This window comes from Capricornis sumatraensis, chromosome 16 (genome assembly GCF_032405125.1).
Source record: "Capricornis sumatraensis isolate serow.1 chromosome 16, serow.2, whole genome shotgun sequence".
Classification (NCBI taxonomy): domain Eukaryota; kingdom Metazoa; phylum Chordata; class Mammalia; order Artiodactyla; family Bovidae; genus Capricornis; species Capricornis sumatraensis.
In genome coordinates, this window is record NC_091084.1 from 43,946,476 (window position 1) to 43,967,625 (window position 21,150).

Sequence of the window (21,150 nt, forward strand, 5' to 3'; positions counted from 1 at the left end):
TTTAGGGCATTTTATATTGCACTGCCTTTAAAGGGGATAACCCAGGTATAGAGAACAAAACATTGACCATTACTGATAAACTTGATTGAGGTTTGGGCAGGACAGAAAATCCCCACCCACTCACGTTGGTGGCGATGGCCACGGGTGGTTTGGTTAACAGTGCGCTCCTGTCCTCGGTGTGTACTGACACAACCTGTGGTCAGCACAGTGAAAAGAATACAGGCTTTGCAGTCAGAGTCTGAGGCTGAATCCTGTCTCTGCTATGCCCTGGTGGCCCATTGAGCCAGTTAATGACCTCTCTCGGTCTCCGTCTCTTTACCCATAAAGTGGACACAGCAGTTCCTGACACAGAATGTGGTTGAGGGATGAAATGAGCTAAGGTGCATGAAAGGCCTGGCCGTGCTGGCGCAGAGCAGACATTTGATACAGAGGAGGCTTCAGTGTTGCTCTCATCGTCTCATTGAGTGGCTCAGGGTTTTCGGTTCTCCATCTGGAGATGTCTACCCATCGTGGACCATGTTACATGAACCACAGATGCTCAGGCAGAATCGGCTCGCCTGAAGTGGAAATCTGCTACCACTTGGTGCAGGCAAGGCACATGAAGGCCAGTGTTTATTTCCCGTGTGGAGTCCATCTGTCTGTCTCTCCTCTCCAGCAGTTTCCTACTAGCCCAGGAATTCCGTGTGTGATGAACCCCACCTTTCAAAGTTCATTCACACAGGCTGCACTTTTGGCATGGAATACTGTTTCCAAAAAGCTTCTCCTAACACAATCATACCTGTTTTTTTTTAATCTCCTGGCAGCTTCTAAGAGCTGCTTTCATTGTAGGATTTGGAATATTCAGGTAAGATGCTGAATGAAATGTGCTTTGGATTAGCAGGCTTACATCTCAAGTGGGGTTTCTTTAAATATGGTAGTTTCATGCAAAACCTCCAAAAATCACGTGCCATAAATCCTAGCATGAATCCAAATTGCTTACACAGTCAGCTATGTTGGCCCGAGTTTATCTAAACCCAAATGCAGGATGTTATTTTCTTGACATTTAGCAAAAAGCAAAGTGTTACTCTCTTATTGTTTATCAGTAAAATGTGTTTGGTCTTCTGGTCCTGAGAAGGAACTAGTACAGGTCTCAGGTTGCTATCTCACCATCTTTTGTGCAGTTTGCTCCATGAAGGGAGAGTCTCACTTGTACTTGGCTGCTTTGGGTGGGCTGGTTCCACGAGGTGATGTAAATGTTCATGCAAAAACTCAGCGGCAGCCTTGCTCCCTCCAGTACCTCCTCCTAGCGCTTCTTCCACATTCTTGTTCCCAACAGAACGTGTTTGTACAACTGTCCTTGGCCTTTAGAAATGACAGCTACACCCTGGAATCTAGAATTAACCAGGCAGAAAGGGAACGCAACCTGACAGAGGAAAACACAGAGAAGGAACTGGAAAACTTCAAAGCTTCCATTACGGTAATTGCAAAGCCTGACTGGAGAACCCTTGCAGGAGGGACTGTCCCCCGGGACTGGGCCAGGTGTCCTGCTTTTCTTAGTCACCAAGAAAGAGTCTCATGAAATGAGAAATGGGGCTGAGGCCCTTAGCCAAGCAGAATCTTCTTCAGAGAGCTGAGACTGAGATCCTGAAAACCTTGTTACCTCAGGGCTGTGTGTAAGGCCTTTGAGCCCTCAGCAGCTTTTCAGGAAGGGAGCTGGGTGACCTGGGATGGCAAAGGGAGCACCTTGGAGACCAGAGACCCAGATGTGATTGCCTTCCTCTGGCCTGGCCAGGTATATAGTGTCCACACTGGGCTTCTCCAACCCCAGAAACAGCTGCAGCTGGTGGCCTACAGAGGCCCCTCCTCTCAGTCAGGACAGCACAAGTCAAGTCTTAGTCTGCGAGGACCCCAGGTGATGTTCCTTCTCCCTCCCCAGTCCTCAGCTTCCCTCTGGCACCACTGTGAGCACCGGGAGACCTACCAGAAGCTGCTGGAGGACATTGCTGTCCTGCACCGCCTGGCTGCCCGCCTCTCTAGCCGTGCCGAGATGGTGGGGGCCGTCCGCCAGGTGAGCTCTGCTCTGCCTCTGGTAACTGGGGCTGCAGTGTAGGCACTGACAACTGCAAACACCACTGACTGATGCCTTCCTCTGGGCCAGACATCCTATGTCCCCAGTTGCAACTGTTTCAGAGTATTTTTGGCAGACCACTAAACCCTTGAGGTGCTCCCCCAGAAAAAACTTTTATGCCAGTGGTTAAGAACCCGCCTGCCAGCGCAGGAGATGTGAGAGATGATGGTTCAGTCCCTGGGTTGCAAAGATCTCCTGAAGGAGGGCACTCCAGTATTCTTGCCTGGAGAAGCCTAAGGACAGAGGAGCCTAGCAGGCTACAGTCCACGGGGTCACAAAAAGTCAGACAAAACGGAAGCAACTTAGCATGCACGCATGGATACCTACTGTGGGGGAACTGCTGCGTGCTACCTTCCTTGGAGATTTCTAATGCATGTTGGCATAAGCAAGGCTTTGAGAAGTCCTGTAATGAAAAATCCTGTTTAACGTTACCTATGTATTTCTCAAATGTATTTAAGTAAAGAACCACCCTTTCCTTCTTTTTTTTTTTTTTCTCCCTATAAAATACCTACTCAACTCCCATGAAATTAGTGTTTGGCAAAACACTCTTTAGGAAAACCCGCTTTGTTTCATTAATCCTCCCAGTAACCTTGGAAAGATATTCCTCAATAAAGATGTGAAGTCTCAGAATAGCACTAGTGATGGGCAAACCTGGGATGCAAGCCCAAGTGTGGCTCCCTTGCAGCCACTTTGAAGCCCTGAGGCACACAAGGTACTGCCCCAACCCATCATGGTGGTGTGGGGTCAGATGGCCCGAGTTTTCATTCTGATTGTACCAGGGTTCACTGTGTGACCTTGGTTCAGTTAACAAGCTTTCTGTGCACCAGCTGCTCCAACTGTAAAATGCAGTATCTGCCATACAAGGCTGCTGAGACGCTTGTAAAGCACCTGGATGTTGTTGTCACTGTTGCTGCTACCATGGATCTGTGTACCACGTGTCCCGACTCGTGGATTGCATGACAGGGGTGTTCCTGGGGCCCAGCCCTGGTCGGCCCTCATAGAATGAAAGAAGAACAAACCACAGAGCTGTCCCACCTGTGTTCTTCCAGGGAAAAGTCACCCAACTTTCCTGGGTGGCAGCACCCAGAAAGCTCTTCCAGCTGGGAGCAGCACAGAGGGAGAGCTTCAGGGAAGTGACTGGTCTCGGCTCAGGGCTACGGGAACTTTGTCCAGGGTTTGGTCACTGAGCATGCCCCTCCACAGACTGGCAGGTCATGGGCTCTCTGAGGGACTGGAGAGGTGTCAGCAGAGAAGACTCTTCACTTTGCACAGTCCTTTCGGACGTGCTTCTCCGTGCATGGGCTGCTCACTCCAGCCTTCCCTCTTCTCCAAGTGGCTTCCTTGTCTCAGTCCTCAGAGTCCTCTCTGGCCCCACTGGACTGGCTCAGGCACTCATCCTCATTTTCCTTCTTGCTCTAGCTGCCACTCATCTTGTTTCCTTCAGAGCAGTCTCTGCTGGTGAACTGATTATGACACTCCGTTAAGACCGTCAGTGGCTCCCCTCTTCCTTCAGAATGAGTCCAAAGCACTCAGTTCAGCTCTAACTCACCTTGCCATCTTGTGAACAAACCCAACCATTTGCTGATTCCTACATGAGCAGGATGACCTGTGCGTTCCTGGCTTTCCAGACAGTTCTGGTATATGCCTATTGCCCCAGCACAATTCCTGATAAGTAAGTGAAAGTCACTCAGTTGTGTCTGACTCTTTGCAACCCCATGGACTGTAGCCCGCCAGGCTCCTCTGTCCATGGAATTCTCCGGGCAAGAATACTGGAGTGGATTGCTATTTCCTTCTCCAGGGCATCTTCCCAACCCAGGGATCGAAACTGGGTCTCCCGCATTAAAGGCAGATTCTTTACTGTCTGAGCCACTAGGGAAGCCCACGATTCCTGAAGGCATCCTCTTTACTCTCCAAAGGATTCTGTCTGGAGGGGGAATTCTCACCTTGATACAAGCCTGGTAATGTCCTGCCTCTAGACCGGGGCTCTTAGAGTTCCCTGGCTGAATGCTCTTTGTCTCTCATGTCCATAGCTACGTGCCCAGATGCTGCCCATGCCCTACACAACTTCAGCCAGTTTCGTGAAGCCTTCCCCGACCCATTCTCTGCAGGGAGGACTCTGTTCCTTTTTCATCTCCTGAGGCTTTATGGCTGGGCTTGTTCTTGTTCTCGAGGGCAGGTGCCTGAGCCCCTGTTTCAGCTCACACCCCACACAGCAAACTCTTAGAGAGTAAAGTCATATCCCTGTAACCTTTCGAATCCCACAGCCCAGAGCCTGGCTCAGAGCAAGCAGGGCTGATGAGCTTTTCCTCTCCGTCCCTGCAGGAAAAACGCATGTCGAAAGCAACAGAAGTGATGATGCAGTATGTGGAGAACCTAAAGAGGACGTATGAGAAGGACCATGCAGAGCTCATGGAGTTTAAAAAACTTGCAAATCAAAATTCGAGCCGCAGCTGTGGCCCCTCTGGTAAGGAACTGGACTCCTGCCCACTGCCCCACCTTGGCCCTGTAATTATGGGTCCCTGATGGATCCAGGCTAGGATCACACCTATGGGGCAGTCCCAGGGCCTATGTCAGGGTGAGCAAGACTTGCTGCCCCACCCAGTGCTGCCCACAGGGGCCTTGCAGCCACTGCTCCCGTGAGCCCCGGGCGCCTGGAACTGGAAAGCATGAATGGCCCCCAAGCAACTCCTAATAAAAATAACCAGAGAAGCTGACTAGTGATGCAGAGCCCATAGGCTGCAAGAATTTAACCTCCTTTATGAGACTGGCTGGTGGCTCAGCTGGTAAAGAATCCTGGCTACAATGCAGGAGACCTGGGTTTGATCCCTGAGTTGGAAAGATCCCCTGGAGAAGGGAAAGTCTATCCACTCCAGTATTCTGGCCTGGAGAATTCCATGGACTGTTTAGTCCACAGGGTCGCAAAGAGTTGGACACGATTGAGCGACTTTCACCTCACATGAGACAGACCCCAGACCTTACAGCTTGGTGCTTTGGGGTCCCCACTTTGGGCAGCACACGCTAAGGGATTTGCATTTTCATTCTGGAAAGCATTAGGGGTCCAACCGAAGATTTTAATCAGGGGATTGCCATCATCATATATAGTTCAGAAGATTCCCTCTGGCAATAGTGTGACAGTTACATCACTGGGGTAAAGACAGAGACAGGGAAACCCACGAGCCGGGTATTACAGGAGTCCAGATGAGCGGGGGAGTCTGGGCAGTGGGGGTGGAGTGAGAGCCTGGCTAAAGGAGTTACTGCCAAGATAACTAGCAGAACTGTGGGCAAGACAAGTGCTTTAAAGAAAGACTTTTTTTTTTAAGTTCTAGAGAGATTGCTATAGAACCAGAGAGAGGGCCAGCTGATTTCACTTGATACTGAATTGCAGTGTGTTTTTTTATCTTTTATTGAAGTACAGTTAATACACAATGTTGTGTTCATTACTGCTGTACAGCAAAGTGACTCAGTTTACATACATATGCATACACATTCCTTTTCATTTTCTTTTCCACTATGGTTTATCACAGGATTTTGAATGTAGTTCCCTGTGCTATGCAGTAAGAGAGTTGCTATGTTTTAAAGTAAAAATAGGAGTTTTCCAGACTAGAGGGGGAAATACATCCCAGGTGGAGGAAACAGCATGTGCAAAGATGTGGAGGTTGGGGTGAGAAGACTCTGAAACAAACCGTCTTCTGTTTGGTTGCGGGGTTGGAGTGTGACAGTGACAGGCTGAAGGTAAGACTTGTGAGGCCAGGGCCACACGCCAGGCCCTGAGAACAATCTGGGCGTCTGCCCCACGGGCAGTGAGGAGACACCCGTGAGTTCACTCCAGCTGCCACAGTCAGATCTTATTTTTAGAACATTGCTCTGCCTTCAGAGTGGATGATGTATTAGGAGTGGACGTTGAGGAGTGGAGAGATGCGTTTGGAGGCTTTGCTGCAGTCCACGGGGAGGAGGATGGTACTTTGGGGCAGGATCTGTCCTTGGGAGCTGCCAGGGTTTGAGCTCTGGCTGATGAGGGTGGTGTTAGCCGGAGAAAACAGACCTTTTAGTGACAGGAATCCCTAGGGAATGCAAACATCCGTATTACCAAGAGCAGGAGGAGGGAAAGTATAACAGATGGAGAAACCTTTATAAACAGGAGGTTTCACAAGTTTCCTGGGGAATATCAGTGATACTTCCCAGAGTCCGAAGGCAGCGCACACTCACTCCAGACCGTCTGTTTTGGATCTTGGCAGCAAGGCTCCTGACCCACATGCATCTGGGCCTCTAACAAAACTCTCTCTGTCAGAGTTAGAAGTTGGAGAAGCTGCCACCAAAGACATCCTAACACGCGGGCTCTTGCGTTATTGTTCTGCAAGGAGCAGGGCCTCTTGCGTGCCACCTTACCCACGATTTGTGGAATGAGCACAGCTGCCCATGAGTCTCAGCCGTTAGTTCTACAGACATTAACTGAGCACCACAGATGTGTGCCTTGTGATACTGGACTAGAGAGGTGAAGGGAAGCCTGTGCCTGACCCAGGGGAGCTCCCAACCTGTGGAGAGGCAGGATGGCGTAAGTGGTGCCATGACAGAAGGAAGCAGACTTTGCGGGGCGCACATGGCAGAGTCCCACGTTCAGCCTGGGGACACAAGGAAGTGCTTACATTAAGACAGGAGCTGGTGGCTGAGTGCTGAATGGTGAATGTGTGGTTTTCACAATCTGGTTCCACTCCACTGTTTTTCCAAGCTACATTTCAGTTTGGGCTGGTACAGAGGGGCCAGATGTGCCCATCAGCTGCACCGTGACCATTCCCTGATGGCGGTTGTTCCTTAAGCTTTTATATGACTTCTTTGTTACATATGTAATCTTTCTCTGTGCCTGAGACTCTGAAAACTACAGGGCAAGAAAAATATCTCTGATTTCAAGAAAGGTGATGTACATTCAAAAGAAAAAAATAACATCTACTTTTTTCTGAATGTGAAACATGACAGTTGTCTGCATTTTGGATTAAGGCAGATTTCCAGAAGTGTAAATACTGGCTCAGGGGAAAGGAATATTTAAAAGGCTCTTAAAGCAAATTATCTCCAGATAACTCATTGATATTTCCATTTAATGGGTAACAGTAATGCTCAATTTATCGTACCATGGACAGTCCTGTCTTTTTTTTTTCTTTTCTTTTTAAAAATATTTTTGACTTTGAACCAATATTGTACCTCTTCTCATAGTTTTAATTTGTATTTCTTGACAGCCATTTTTAAATGTTTGTTGGGCCTTTGTATTTCTACTTGTGTAAATTCTTTAATTCTTTGCCCCTCTTGTGAGATTGGTATTTCATTAATTGCATGAACTCTTCATATACAAAGAATATTTTCTGGTACTGTTATTTTGGCTGACTGGAAAACTTGAAAATCCTTTGACTACAAATACTTAGAAATTTCTGCTGGATAAAGTGAATCAAACATTAGCCTAACGGAATAGCTGAATCCACAAGAAAAGAAATGGAAATACTCAGATACAAGAAAAGAAAAGAGAACTGAAACCAAGCTGACCCTGCAGCTTCCGTGGGGATAAGAGTCAGCCTCAGCTATCTGGACTCTGGGCTTTTGCACTCACACGCAATCTGAGATGAGGCCTCAGAGGCCCCACGGCAGGGAGCTGACTCTGAGCCTCCTATAGCAAGTGAAGACTTTTCAAGGACTGCATCTTTGATACAATCACCAAGTCACAATGGAACAAATCAAGGAAGTTTATCTGCTTCGCCCTGGACTCTGATAGAAAAAAAACTTTCTCCTTCCTCATAGGAAAACTGCAAACCCACAGAGTACATGCTATAACAGAAGAGATGATGCAATATGCAGAGATTCTGAAAAGAACATCACAATGGTGTTACTAGGAACACTATTGGAAATAAATATAAACCACTCTGGAGAGACACACCCTGTGCCCAGGAGACACAGAATCCTCTAAGTAAAACTTCACAGGAGATGAGTTGACGATATAGAATTATAAAATAAAACAGTCTACCATCAATAAGAATCATCAGACACCCAAACAATAGGACTGTATCCTAAACACAGCAGATAATAAAGCAATCTTATTTTTTCAAGATGTGTATAAAATTAGAGGCATAAAAGAACAAATAAAAAAATATGCAAATAAAGAATACAATTATAAAAAATATAATCCTAGATATGAGGAATAGAGGCATGATAATAAAACTCAGTTGTTTAGGAGCGGTGGTTCCTTTTAGTTCAGCTGTTCAGTTGCTCAGGGGTGCACGACTCTTTGGTAGTTGGACTCCTTGGTAGTTCCTATAGTTGAAGCTGTTTCTCAGTATTCACATCTCCTCCTGGGCACACTTCTCCATCCCCTTGAAGTTAGGTGAGCAACGTGATTTGGCATTAAATGTCAGTGGAAGGACGTGTATCACATTTGATCTGAGATCCCTAAGACTAGTCTGCAATTTGCCCTGTGTCTCCTTCCACCAGACATGATAATCATCCCTGCTCCAGAATAGTAGAAGCTCCATCAGCCTGAGTCCTGAGAGGAAATGCAGAGCAGAGCCTGTTGCTGACTCATAAGCAATGTAGCAAAAGCAAGTAATTAATCTTGGTTGTTATAAGCCACTGAGACTTTGTGGTTGTTTATTATTGTAGCATAACCTTGCTTATCCTGATTGGTATAACATTTACATCAGATTAGGAATAGTTGAGGAAAAAATTTGTTAACTAGAATGCAGATTTGAGGAAGTCACCCACAGTGTGGTTCACAGGGATACATTAATTTAAAATATGAAAAAATGTTATATATGACATGGGATATAAAACTTGAAAAGATTTGAAATACACTTGTTAGGATATACATCAGGAGAGAAAATATTCAAAGGAATTTCCCAGGAACAGAGAATTTTTCAGAACTAAAGAAAGACATGAATCATTGCATTTAGAAAGTACAGAGAATCCCAAGCAAAAGAAAGAAAAACACATCAAAGAGAAACTTTAGAACCCCAAGGGAAAAATGAAGATCTTAAAAGTAACCAGAGAGAGAAGACAGATTATCCACAAAGGAGTGACAGTTCCCACAACCACCACCAGTACCGGGAGACAACGAAGTCAAGTATTGAAAGAGCTGAGAGAAAATAACTCTTAACCTAAAGATAATACTACGAACTAAAGTATCATGCAAGCATAAGGGCTATGGAAAGACACTTTATGAGAAAAACTGAGAAAATTTACCTCTCACAGCCCCTTACCAAAAGAAGGACTGAAGAATGCACAGAAGGAAAAATAAAATTGAGATCGAAAGAAGGTTGAATGCAAGAAGAGATGGTAACCAAAGGCGTGCTGCGATTCATGGGGTTGCAGAGAGTTGGACACGACTGAGCAACTGAACTGAACAGAAGTAAATCTAAACAAATAGCCACTATGTGGAACAACAGTCACAATAACTTGAGATTACAAAACCAGAGTGAAGTGAAAATATTGAAAAACAATATAAGAGTTGAAGGCACAGTTATTGTTTTAAGGACAATTCAGGAAGAATAGAGATCTTGATTTATTTAAATCTAAAGTTAAATGTTGAAAATTTAAGGGGGCACCCTAAAGATTACAACTAAAATATATAAATTCCAAATCAATTTTAGGGAAGAGGGCAGTTAGAATAAATTTGATTTATGAAGCAAGACAATTAGAAAATACAAAATAAGGTGGTAGAAATATATCAACTGCAAGAAATATAAACAGCTTAGAACTGTTGGTTAATAGAAAACCTCAGATTAGATTAAGAAAAATGTGTTTAATTATGTGCTTTTCAAGAGACACACCTAAAATACATGAATGTGAGAAGTAGACAACCATACAAGCTGAAACAAACTGAACTGAGCTGTCGAAAACCTTTCTCTACACATATTTGTGTTTTCTAGTGGCAGTATTATCCATCAGTTCAGTTCAGTTCAGTCGCTCAGTCGTGTCCGACTCTTTGCGACCCCACGAATCGCAGCACGCCAGGCCTCCCTGTTCATCACCATCTCCTGGAGTTCACTCAGACTCATGTCCATCGAGTCAGTGATGCCGTCCAGCCATCTCATCCTCGGTTGTCCCCTTCTCCTCCTGCCCCTAATCCCTCCCAGCATCAGAGTCTTTTCCAATGAGTCAACTCTTCGCATAAGGTGGCCAAAGTACTGGAGTTTCAGCTTTAGCATCATTCCTTCCAAAGAAATCCCAGGGTTGATCTCCTTCAGAATGGACTGGTTGGATCTCCTTGCAGTCCAAGGGACTCTCAAGAGTCTTCTCCAGCACCACAGTTCAAAAGCATCAATTCTTCAGTGCTCAGCCTTCTTCACAGTCCAACTCTCACATCCATACGTGACCACAGGAAAAACCATAGCCTTGACTAGACGGACCTTAGTCTGCAAAGTAATGTCTCTGCTTTTGAATATACTATCTAGGTATTATCCATGTGTGGTGCTAAATATTTAACACAAATTTTATCACTTAATATATGTACTAAGCAGAAGAAAATCTGAGTATGCTGGTTTCCTTTGTTCAAAATTATTTTGTAGATGACATATTAAAATTGCTGTTGTCAAGTTTCCATTTTTTATTGACACCACACCTTCCTTGCTCATAATTTCCTTGACTGTTCACCCCTTAAATGAGCAAGATGATCTGATAAACCCTGGTATTGCTATGAGGAATCCTCACACACTCACCAGGGCGTAATCCAGAGGTGGTGCAGTCGGTGGAGACCAGAGGGGCCAGACCGAGACTTCTCATAGTGTCCAGAGGCGTTAGGATGAAGGTTCTGTCCCCTAGAAACCCCCCTCTGCAGGTGACTGTCTCAAAGAGTCAAGTGTCAAAGTCAGTGACCTCGGCACCTAGGCCCTTGGGGAATCCCTTGAGGGTCAGTTCTGGTCCGATACCTTGGCTCAGTTTCTGTGATCTTCTTCCTGCTGGAGCCTACTCTGAAAACTTACCTGGCTTCTCTTCTGTTTCCTCCTCCTGCAGAAGATGGAGTCCCTCGCACAGCGCGATCCATGTCCCTCTCGCTGGGAAAGGTATGCATATTCAAGGAAAACTGGGGAGAGACAGAAATGTCTACAGTCAACCAGGAAATCATTCATTCTCGGATCCACAGGTGCCAGAGAACCTCTGGACAGAGCCTCTCACACAGCTTCCCACACTTGCTAGCTCCCCCTGCAACCTTCCCTCGCTCATGGCTTCCCAGACTGTACCACCTCTTTAAGGAACATGAAATGATGCACGCACTTTGCTATTGTCATAGATAGTTCTCTTGTGCTAGTCAGGTTTCATACACTGTCCAATGACTACAGGTCATTTTTGTTCCACTTCTTTAGGATCTGATTGATTAAAATCAGAATTGGGACTTCCCTGGCAGTCCAGTGGTTGGGAAACCGCCTTCCAGTGCAGAGGGTGTGGATTTGATCCCTGGTTCCCTCATAGCTCAGTTGGTAAAGAATCTGCCTGCAATGCAGGAGACCCCAGGTCAATTCCTGGGTTGGGAAGATCCCCTGGAAAAGGGAAAGGCTACCCACTCCAGTGTTCCTGGGCTTCCCTTGTGGCTCAACTGGTAAAGAATCCACCTGCAATGCAGGAGACCTGAGTTCGATCCCTGGGTTGGGAAGATCCCCTGGAGAAGGGAAAGGCTACTCATCCCAGTATTCTGGCCTGGAGAATTCCATGGACTATTTAGTCCATGGGGTCACAAAGAGTCAGACACGACTGAAACACTTTCACTTTTCAGGGAGCCAAGAACCCACATGCCTCATGGCCAAAAAAACCAAATCATGAAACTGAATCAATATTGTAACAAATTCAATGAAGACTTTAGAAATGATTCACATTCAAAATGAAAATCTTTAAAAAAATCAGAAGATGTTGAGACATCACTCCTCACTAATAAAGAAATTTGTTAATTTGGGCCACTCTCTCCACCCCAACCTCCACCGTCGTTACCTTAAAGCCGGAATAGCCAATGAATACAGCGTTAGGAATTAGTGGGCATTTCCCAGGCCTTCCTGAACTTTAGGTGCTTCCTCTGTGACGGTGGATCCATTCTCTTCCCACAGAACATGCCCCGCCGGAGGGTCAGCGTTGCCGTGGTGCCCAAGTTTAATATCCTGAACCTGCCGGGCCAGTCAGCCAGCTCATCCCCCATCCCCTCCTTACCAGCCCTGGTGAGTATCATGATGCTTGCCTCCCAGGCCTCAGGCTCACAACTGTGGGGGTGACCTGGATGGGGCAGCCTCAAAGAAGTGGGGAAATTCACAGCACAGATTCTGTGCAATAGGCTATAGGCTGAGAAACCTCAGCATAGACCAGGCCCCATGTATTGCACTGCCCAGAGAAGAAGACAGTATCCCTGAACAAGGTGCTGGCCACTCAGAGAGTGTTCCTTACAAAGTGTGTATCTCTTCATGCTTAAACCAGAACCTTCCACTCTACAGTGCGTTTAAACAGCTGAAAGTTGCAGTGTGGAGTAAGTGGTAAGCTGAGCTTTGAACCCTAGGTACTCTGATTCCAGAGCCCGAGTTCTTCAGCCTGATGTTACCCTGCCTTGATTCATTACTGCATTGTTTACAACATTGAAAGACTGGACATAACCAGGATTTCCATTAATAAGAGATCTATTTAAGTAAATTATGAATAGCCCAATAAGGAGTTTCTGTGCAGTTGCTAAATATAATGATTAAAATGTAAATTTTTATTTATTGGCATGAAGAAAGTCCATAATTTATTACAAACAAAAAGCAAAACCCCAGTATTTACAGTGTAACTCTGTTTTTTAGTTTTAAAAAAGTGTAGACATAGAATATCTATGTGTAGACATAGAATATGCTGAAATAATATATATGGAACTACTAACAATAGTTATTTCCAGGCAGTGGTAAAAACCCAGGTAATTTTAATTTTTTGATCCCTTTTTATATTTCTATAGTAAAGCTGTATTACTTATAATTAGAAAAAAATTCATTTCAATTTTTTTAAAACAAAGACTGTTCCTATAAACAGCTCCTATAAACTGTTCCCAGAACTTTGTGAATCTGGTTAATCCTGCTTAAAACTCTTTAATTATTTCTCCAGTTGTTTCTCTATGCCCTGTTCATGATCAGCACTATTCTACAAAGAGCCCATCTGACTGTATAAGCAGTAAAAAGCTTTACTGCACTAATAGGTAGAAATAACTCTAAAACTTCTTTCACTTCTTCCTATCTTGAGCATTTCAATCATCCATGAGATCACTGTAAACTCCCAAATCACTCACTAAAATAAAGCAATTTGAAAAAAAATTTTTTGAAAAGGAGCTTCAGGAGTACTAATTAGTATGTTTTAACGGAGACTATTTCACAAACTATACCAAAGGGATTGGCAATCAGGGCTGTCCATTAAAATCACACAGGATGCTTCTAGAACATTCAGTGCCTAAGCCCTACCCCAGGATTCAGAGACTGGTCAGCCCTGGCTTCTCCCTTCCTAGCTCATCCTCAATTCAATATCTCCTGTTTTCCATTCAGTCAGAATCATCCAATGGAAAAGGCAACCCACCTGTCTCCTCAGCACTGCCTGCACTTTTGGAAAAGTAAGTATGTCCATTTTCTTCTTAACTTTGGGGATCTCGGAGGAAAAGTTCTCCAGCTCACTTTCCTCCCATCCTCACTCATAAAATGCAGTGGGAGGCAAATTAAGTTCTAGGGGGAAATGAATGGTACTCTGAGACCCACAAAGATTTCAGACCCAGTTTGCAAAATTTCTGGACAAGGAAGATGCTGTAGATGAGTGCAAGTGTGCCTCAATCCTAGAAGAGCCCAGAGGGGACAGAAGCCTTCTTTACTCATTAGGATCCTTTGAGCTACAGGTACAAGAAAGCCCCAAATCAAAGGTGTTTAAATAGTAGGTGAGGCTTTTCCTGGTATGGCAGGGCCCCAGCTCAGCCTCTATAGTTTCCTTGTCTCTCCCCACTTTGCATGTTGACTTCATCAGCAGATTTGTGACAAATGGCTAATGCCAGGTGTTTCATCCAGACATGACAACATCTTGAGGAAGAAAGGGACCATCTTGTCCCATGCTTGTTTCTTAGGGACCAGTCTTTCAGTCTTCCTTTTTATCTTGTTAGCAGATTTGGAGCATGGTCCCTTTCTAAACCAATCAGAGGCAATGTGATTGACAATGAGACTGTCATCATAGCTTTAAACTATACCCTGGAGATGGGAAGAGAAGATCAGCTTCCCATGGAGCAAATAGATCCATGAAGAAGAGTAAATTCCCAGGCATAAATCACATTGCTGTTAGGAAACAGGAGGAAGAATGAATAATGGGTTGGCAACAAACAGTTTCTGCTACATGTAACTTTTCTAGGCATCTATGCTATTTGCAGTTCTTTTCATCCTTAGCTGAAGCAAGGCAGGTTATTTCTACATACTCAGAGAAGTTTATAACTTGCTTTTCCAGTTCTTTCATTTACTTGCTGGAAACATCTGGATCACAGCTGCCACCTCTCAGAACTTTCCCCTGTGTCTTTCTTCATTTGGTAGAACATACACCTCTATTCTTCCTTCTTCCTTGCCTTGAGACAGCTTTAGTACTTCATTTTTCATTGCTGTTAGAATAGTTTTGTTTGACCTGGCAAGGAAGGTCTGTGTCGTGTGCCTTTTTTTAGTACAGGCAAGTTCCCAGCTCCTCACCCCAGACTCAGCCTGTTTTCCTCACTTCTCAGTATATGCAACCACCAACCTATCACTCAGTGATTCATTCTCTGCCCATTAATCTTGAAGTTAGCTGGGCAATTCTTCACCTTTCCACCTTACCCAGAGAAAGCTTAGAGATCTTTCATGTTGAGTAGGGTGTTTTGTTTGTTTCCTTGTTTTTTTGATCACTTTGGGGACATTGTAAAGGGGCGATAGACTCACAACCATGTGGAGCTAATGGAGCCTACAGAATCTTGCCAAGTCCCTAGAGTCATAGTGTCCAGGCCATGGTCTCTGAATCTCTCCAGAAACGGTCATCTGTTGCCCTGAGTGAGAAGCATGCTAAAATTCTCCCCCCAGGTCCCACCTTAGGACACACCAACCCCTTTTCCAAGAGGGCCCTAACAAGGCTCCATTCTCAACCCTCAGCCTGTAGAGCCAGTCAGGGCAGAAGATCTATATCCCCTTTCTCCCCCGCAGACTTTCAGGACGCGGCAGGGCCTGTACTCTGTAGAACGAATGCTCAGGCCAGCTGACAGCTTCCATCTGAGGCAGCAGAGATCATCAAGGATCTAAACTATCCTTAAGTAGGAGAAAGTGAGGTACAAAACTGGGACAGTAGGCAGCAGCCCTGAATCAGGAGCGGCAACGAATGAGGATCAATGGTGGCAGCACCACTCCAAGGGTATAGAACCAAGAGAGACCCAGACAGAGTGAGGACTGAACCTCGTCGAGCAAGAAACCCTAAAGAAGCAACTGCGTGCTGCTCATTCTTATGGGCTATTCAAAAAGACCACTGTGATACATTACCCATGCTGTGGTTGACTTGCCTGTTGGGAATACACTCAGTCTATGAAGATGACTGCAAAAAGGGGAGGGTCTATTCAAAGGAGGAGGGATTCAGATTAACAACAACTCTCCATTCTGGATTTCTAAAAGATGCAAAGTAATTTTGATCTAAATTTATGGAACTGGAAATATCTGATAGATTGCCAAGAGATCGGCAATGAGACAATCTGTGAGTGAAAATGAATTCTTAATTTCCATTCTAACAGAAACATAGTTGTTTATAACTGCCTTTTCCATACTGTTAAAGAGAAACAATGCATTATCAGTTCATATGTATTACTACCTAGATTGTTGTGTTTAAATGATCTCACATTTCCCTAAGCATACAGTGATTGAGCAGGAAGGGAGTTGGCTAAGCACAAGAAAGATGATGAGAAGATCATAGCCTGTGGATAGTTCACAAGCAAATACCTGATCACAGACTGCACTCCCGATAATAACTTGAAAGAATTCTGAGCCTTGTTCTTCCAGATGACTTCATAGAAACCTGTTCTTCACTCAACAAGGGTCTAGGAACCTGTAGACTTAGAGAAAAATAGAGTAATATTTAAAATTAGTATTAAAGATTAAAATAGAAGAAGGCTCAAGAACAGTTTCATTTTAACTTGAAACAGTTTCAGTTTAACTTGAAAAAGCTATTTATTCATAGTCTTTCATTTCTTCACCAATTAATGACCAAGACCCAGGCACCTGGAATGCACTCAAAGAGCTCACAGTATAATGGGAAAGACAGATGGAAAACAGCCTATTGTAATATAGTGTGATGAGTGATATCAGAATGAAGAACAGGTTATAAGCAAACAACACACAAGAAAATGAGCACATCACCCAGTTTTGGTGATTGGGGTTGCTTAGAAAACATTTCCTCTAGCAATTTATGTTAAAAGTGAAACCTGAAGGTTATAATAGTTAACCAGGTAACTAGGAGGTTAATAACATTCCAGGCACCAAGGCAATAAAGTATGGAGTAATCAAGGAATGATATTGAAGATAATGAGAATTACTCTTATTATTTACTGCATGCTTACTTCATGCCAAGTTCTGTTCTAATTGCTTTGCATTAATGATCTCCTTTAATCCTTATAATAATACCATGAGGAAGGTATACTATGAATATTTTTGTCTTATAGATGGGGACACTGAAACTCAGAGAAACCATCACATGCCTGAGGATACACAGCTAGTAGATAATAAATCTCATGCGCTTAACCTCTTAATAGACACTCCAGCTGGAAAAAAGGGAAGACATTCAGTGTGACACGAAAGAAGAGAGTGGATTTAAGAGCTATTTTTGAAAAAGCTCCTGTGAGCTATTGTGAAAGAACTTGGTGACTGGGCGTGGAGTGGAGGGTGGAGTGGATGGGGGTACAAGGTGCACACAGAGCCATTCACTGAAGGATCAGCACCATCATAAATGCGGATGGTGCACAGGGCTGGTTTCATAAAAGGGGCCATTATATTGCTATAGCACAGAGAAATTTCCTCTTTAATCTGTAAAATAACCATTTTCTACATTTTTGAAGCAGTCAGGATAATTGCTTAAAGGTTTTATATGACATTAAATATATGTAGTGAAACAGTTCCCCTTTGCTGGTAGTATTCTGGAATGGATTAGCCCTCAAGCAACCTATTAGTAAACTCCAGGAACCTGGGACTGAGTAACCGAGACTAAGGGAGTTCTTGTAGCCAAGGTCCCCCAGGCTGGACTTATCTGAGGGAACCTTGGTAATGGGGGTGGCTTTCAGACATAGCTGAGTCCGAGAAGGTAAGATCTGTCCATGGGAAAGCACTGGAGTCGCTTTCAAATACTGTTGACCACGTGGGAAAAATAGAATCTAATGTATCTGCAGGTCAAACAACACATTTTGACTAAATATCTCTTCACATTACTGAGCTAAGCACAATGACAAACATTTTTGACCCAGTGGACGTGAGAGAACAATGAGCCTCATTCTAATCAGTCATCTCAGGAAGAAAGCACACAAGATTATGAACTGGGAACAGATGCCAAGATCCATGAGTGTCTGGCCCAGAAATCTCAAGGTGGGCACTGGCTGTGCTCAGCTCCAAGTTTACAACCATGCATAGGGGTTCCTTCAGCTCAGTCCAAACACTGAGTTCTCAGGAAAGAGTCATTTACATAGAGGACCTGCCCATTTTGTAAGATTAACCGGTAGGGGATGAGCCACAGCGAAGGCAATACAGCTCAGCAAACACTTAAAGGCACTTCCCATGTGCTAAGCATCATTCAAACTGAAACACAGCCTTTCTCTGCAATCACAGTCATACAGAAGGAAGAGCATGTGTATAAAGTGCCATGGCTCTGAGTTATGCTGTAAAAGAGGTTTCCTGAGAGTATAAAGGGAGAGATCAACTTTAACCAGAGGGTATGAGAGAGGAAAACATTAGCAAGAGTTCCACAAAGGAAAATATATTTGAACAAAGCCTTTGAAGTGCATGGGGAGAAGATTCCAGATAGTTGGAGAAGATATTTTAGGAACTATAAGCTCAGTCTAGGGGCTTCCCTGGTGGCTCAGATGGTAAAAAATCTGTCTGCAGTGAAAGAAACCTGGGTTCAATCTCTGAGTTGAGAAGAACCCCTGGAGAAACAAATGGCTGCCCACTCCAGTATTCTTGCTTGGAGAATTCTATGGACAGAGGAGCCTGGTGGGCGACAGTCCGTGGGGTTGCAAAGAGTCAGACACGAATGAGCAACTAACACACACACAGGCTCAGTCTAGGGGTCAGAAAATAACTGCAAACATTTTACACCCTGCCATATTTTGTAAAGGCTTCCCATAGCTCAGTCAGTAAAGAATCTGCCTGCAATGCAGAGACCTGGGTTCAATTCCTGGGTTGGGAAGATCCCCTGGAGAGGGAAATGGCAACCCACTCCAGTATTCTTGCCTGAAGAATTCCATGGACAGAGGAGCCTGGTGGGCTACAGTCCATGGGGTCGCAAGAGTCGGACACAACTTAGTGACTACACCACCACCACATTTTGTACAAGAATGGCTTTCCCTGCCCTTGGCTGTCGCTCTGTTTTTCTGCTCTTTTTCTAATCATTTGGAAAAATAAGAAAATTGTACGTTCGGCAGAGGTCACATAGAAGGGAGGGGATAATGTGATTTTAAAAAGGAGAAATGTTATGAATAGCTGATATTTTTAGAGTGTTCTTTCTTGTTCACAATGGGTTTTGGTTTCCAACCTGATGAAATATAAATTTTACAAGGCCTGAAGGAAACTGATGCTGAGAATGAGGAGACTCACTTATGAGGTGGTCAGGGTGGGTAGCTGCTGTGAGCTTCAGAGTCCTGGCTGCAAAGCTCTAGTCATTGGTCTGCCTTGTTTGTGGTCTCCTCCATGACAAGACTCTCATTGGAATTCCAGGCCCCTAGGTGAGCTGCAGGATACATAGAGAAGGCACGGCCATCAGGATATTTCCTTTCAACTCGTGATTTCATACCTCAAGTGGACTCCTGGCACCATCAGCTATCCTGCTTTAATCTAGCACGTTTGTCCCCCTTACCTCCACCTCACGATGCGTACGCCTTCTCTTCCCTCCTCAAGATGGCCTAGCCTCCCTACTTCTCACTTTTAGTAGATGACCTTGTTTTTCCATTTTATAAAGAAAATTTAAGCTCTTGGATGAGAAGATTCCTCTCATCTTCCTTTGCCAGATTCCCAGCCCCCCATCTCCATCGCCTTTCCGCCTTTGTTATGACTAAGGAGAAGTTTCTCTACCTTTCTAAGGTCTGCCCCTACTTTCCTTTTCAAAGGGTGTATTTCTTCGGTCCTCCCTTTCCTCTCATCCCCGCTACTGAACCATTCTATGCACATTCACGTGTGCTTCTGTCCTTTGACCCACAGCTTCAGCTGCACAGTCCCCCCACTCCCTGTCCTTGTCAGTTTCCTGTGTCTACGTCTTCACCTTTCTCACCTCCCAGTCTTCACTCAGCCCTTTCCAATCTGTCTTTGGCTCCGGCAGTGTCACCAGAGCTCTTCTTGACCTCCATGGTATCCAGTCCAAGAGTCACTTTTCCAATACACATCTGAGTCAGATTCTCAGAAGTTTGTGCGTATGTGAGACAATGCTCCCTCCTTGACACGCTTTCCATGTTCGGGGCGGGCAGGGGAAGAGGGTCCTGTTGCTCGCTGCTTATAAAATCAATAAAGTGGTAGAAAGGAAAATTCCTTTCGTTGGAATGCCAGTAGTCTGTGAAGATGGTGGACTCACTGTCCCCCAAAACCACCTCCAAAGATCCTGCATGGCCAGGAAACCTTTAAGCAGAAGGAGGGAAGTCATCTCAGTTAATCAATGGGATGCGGGTCAGAGTGGTCAGTGTCCCCCCACTGCGTGTAGTATCATTGACTCTAGATGTTATATTGTTCACACAGTTTGGTCACATGGTTTGTTTGGGAGATGACTGAATGGGGAGCTAGAGAATAGATCTGGTCATCTGTTAACTTATTCTTCATTTCTACCTTTTTGATCTATAGGAGGAACCAGAAAGTTAGGCAAGTTGTGCTTGCGCCAGAGATAAGTAGAGCACGGTGGTGCCTGGTTTAAAAATTAGTTACAGGGACTTTCTTGGCAGACCAGTAGTTAAGACTCTGAGCTTCCAACACAGGGTGGGATGGGGTGGGGTGTGGTGGAGTGAAGTAGGTTGATTCCTGGTCAAGGAACTAAGATCCTATATGCTGTATGGCATGAATGAATGAATGAATGGTCAGTTTCAATATAGCTTTGCTAAAGTGGCAAGGAAAGGGGCTTCCTTCTGAAGGAGGTTTCCCACAAAGAGCTGCTTACATTTTCTCAGCTCCCAGGACTCCTCACTCTCCGGATTCTCCTCTCACCTCTCTGCCTGCTACTTCTCAGCTCCTCCGCAGGCTCCTCCTTCTCCACCTGAGCTGAGGGCGGACATGCACGCGGCTCGGTCCTGGGTCATCTTCTCATCTTTCCTCACACTTGTCCCCAGACATTCTTTCCCACTCCTCTGGGATTAAACCCCAGCTTCCTCCTGAATGTCTCCAGTCTAGAGTTCTCCTCTTATGCACTACAGTACATGCAACTGCCAACTTGGCATCTCCAGCTAGATACCTCGCAGGCATCGAAAATACATCTTATCCAGAAGTTAACTCTTACTTCATTGCCTCTCTTCAGTCCCTCAAACTTCACATCTTTTGTGTCTCAAGGTCTTCACACATCTGAATCCTCTACCTTGGATGATCTTCCCTCTGCCATAGATGTGGCTGGCTTCTCATCTTTCAGGTCTGTTATTCCATTTCCAAGAGGTCTTTTGTAGCCATTCAATCTAAGCAGATTCTTCCCTTGTTATTTTCTGTCATTGCACAGAGTTTATTTCTCTCATAAAAGTCATCACAATTTGTAATTAATATTTTTTCTTAACTTTTTTGGGCATTTTCTCTTGCTGTGCTCCATGTTGGCTAAGACTTTTTCTTTTGTTTCCTAATGTCTCCCCAGCACATTACAAGGTGCCTGTGACTTAA

At 44.7% G+C, this 21,150-nt stretch overlaps 1 protein-coding gene across 3 annotated transcripts in view; it reads left to right on the forward strand.

Moving 5' to 3' along the window:
- The window catches only part of IRAG1 (inositol 1,4,5-triphosphate receptor associated 1), a 118,761-nt gene that overhangs the window by 86,226 nt on the left and 11,385 nt on the right, over positions 1-21,150 (forward strand). For all 3 annotated transcript variants that reach the window (XM_068988168.1, XM_068988170.1, XM_068988169.1), the window contains 6 exons: positions 1,316-1,456; positions 1,916-2,047; positions 4,430-4,571; positions 11,093-11,142; positions 12,175-12,282; positions 13,621-13,685. In XM_068988168.1, coding sequence (XP_068844269.1) covers positions 1,316-1,456; positions 1,916-2,047; positions 4,430-4,571; positions 11,093-11,142; positions 12,175-12,282; positions 13,621-13,685 — 638 coding nt within the window. The remainder of the gene's footprint in view (positions 1-1,315; positions 1,457-1,915; positions 2,048-4,429; positions 4,572-11,092; positions 11,143-12,174; positions 12,283-13,620; positions 13,686-21,150) is intronic.